A 410-nucleotide genomic window follows, 5' to 3' on the forward strand; every position below is an offset into this window, starting at 1 on the left:
TGCTCACCTGGTGTTCCATGGTCACCTTCCCTCTAACCTCCAGGTGGTTTTCTCCCACCCGCTCTAGGAGAGGATGACGACTGTGAGCAAGCCGTGATAGACTACGTGGTGTATCAGGACATCCCCATCAGAAAGCTGAAGCGTCTGCAGCAGATCCTGGAGCACTCGTCAAGGAAGGAGGCACCAGGGAGCCGGGCAGCCATCCAGGAGAAGCTCAGGGCTTTCCTCATCTGCCTCAAAGAAGGCCACTACGAGGTCACCAAGGAGCTGCTGGACGCGCTGCGAGCAGTCAGGCTGCACTCCATCGAGGAGGAGGTCCGCGAGCGCTTCCTCTTGCACACCGAGGACACAAACTGAACTTGCCGGGTGGTTTTTGTTTCAGTTTTTCTTCTGTGGCTTCGTTAATTTAT

General features: G+C 55.9%; 1 protein-coding gene across 1 annotated transcript in view; it reads left to right on the forward strand.

Moving 5' to 3' along the window:
* The window catches only part of TNFRSF6B (tumor necrosis factor receptor superfamily, member 6b, decoy), a gene marked incomplete at its 5' end in the record, with an annotated part of 6,020 nt that extends 5,663 nt beyond the window's left edge, over positions 1-357 (forward strand). The window contains one exon of the mRNA XM_010144690.1: positions 68-357. Coding sequence (XP_010142992.1) covers positions 68-357 — 290 coding nt within the window. The remainder of the gene's footprint in view (positions 1-67) is intronic.
* Positions 358-410: the final 53 nt, after the last annotated feature.

The sequence above is a fragment of the Buceros rhinoceros genome, unplaced genomic scaffold (assembly GCF_000710305.1).
Source record: "Buceros rhinoceros silvestris isolate BGI_N320 unplaced genomic scaffold, ASM71030v1 scaffold29681, whole genome shotgun sequence".
Taxonomy (NCBI): domain Eukaryota; kingdom Metazoa; phylum Chordata; class Aves; order Bucerotiformes; family Bucerotidae; genus Buceros; species Buceros rhinoceros.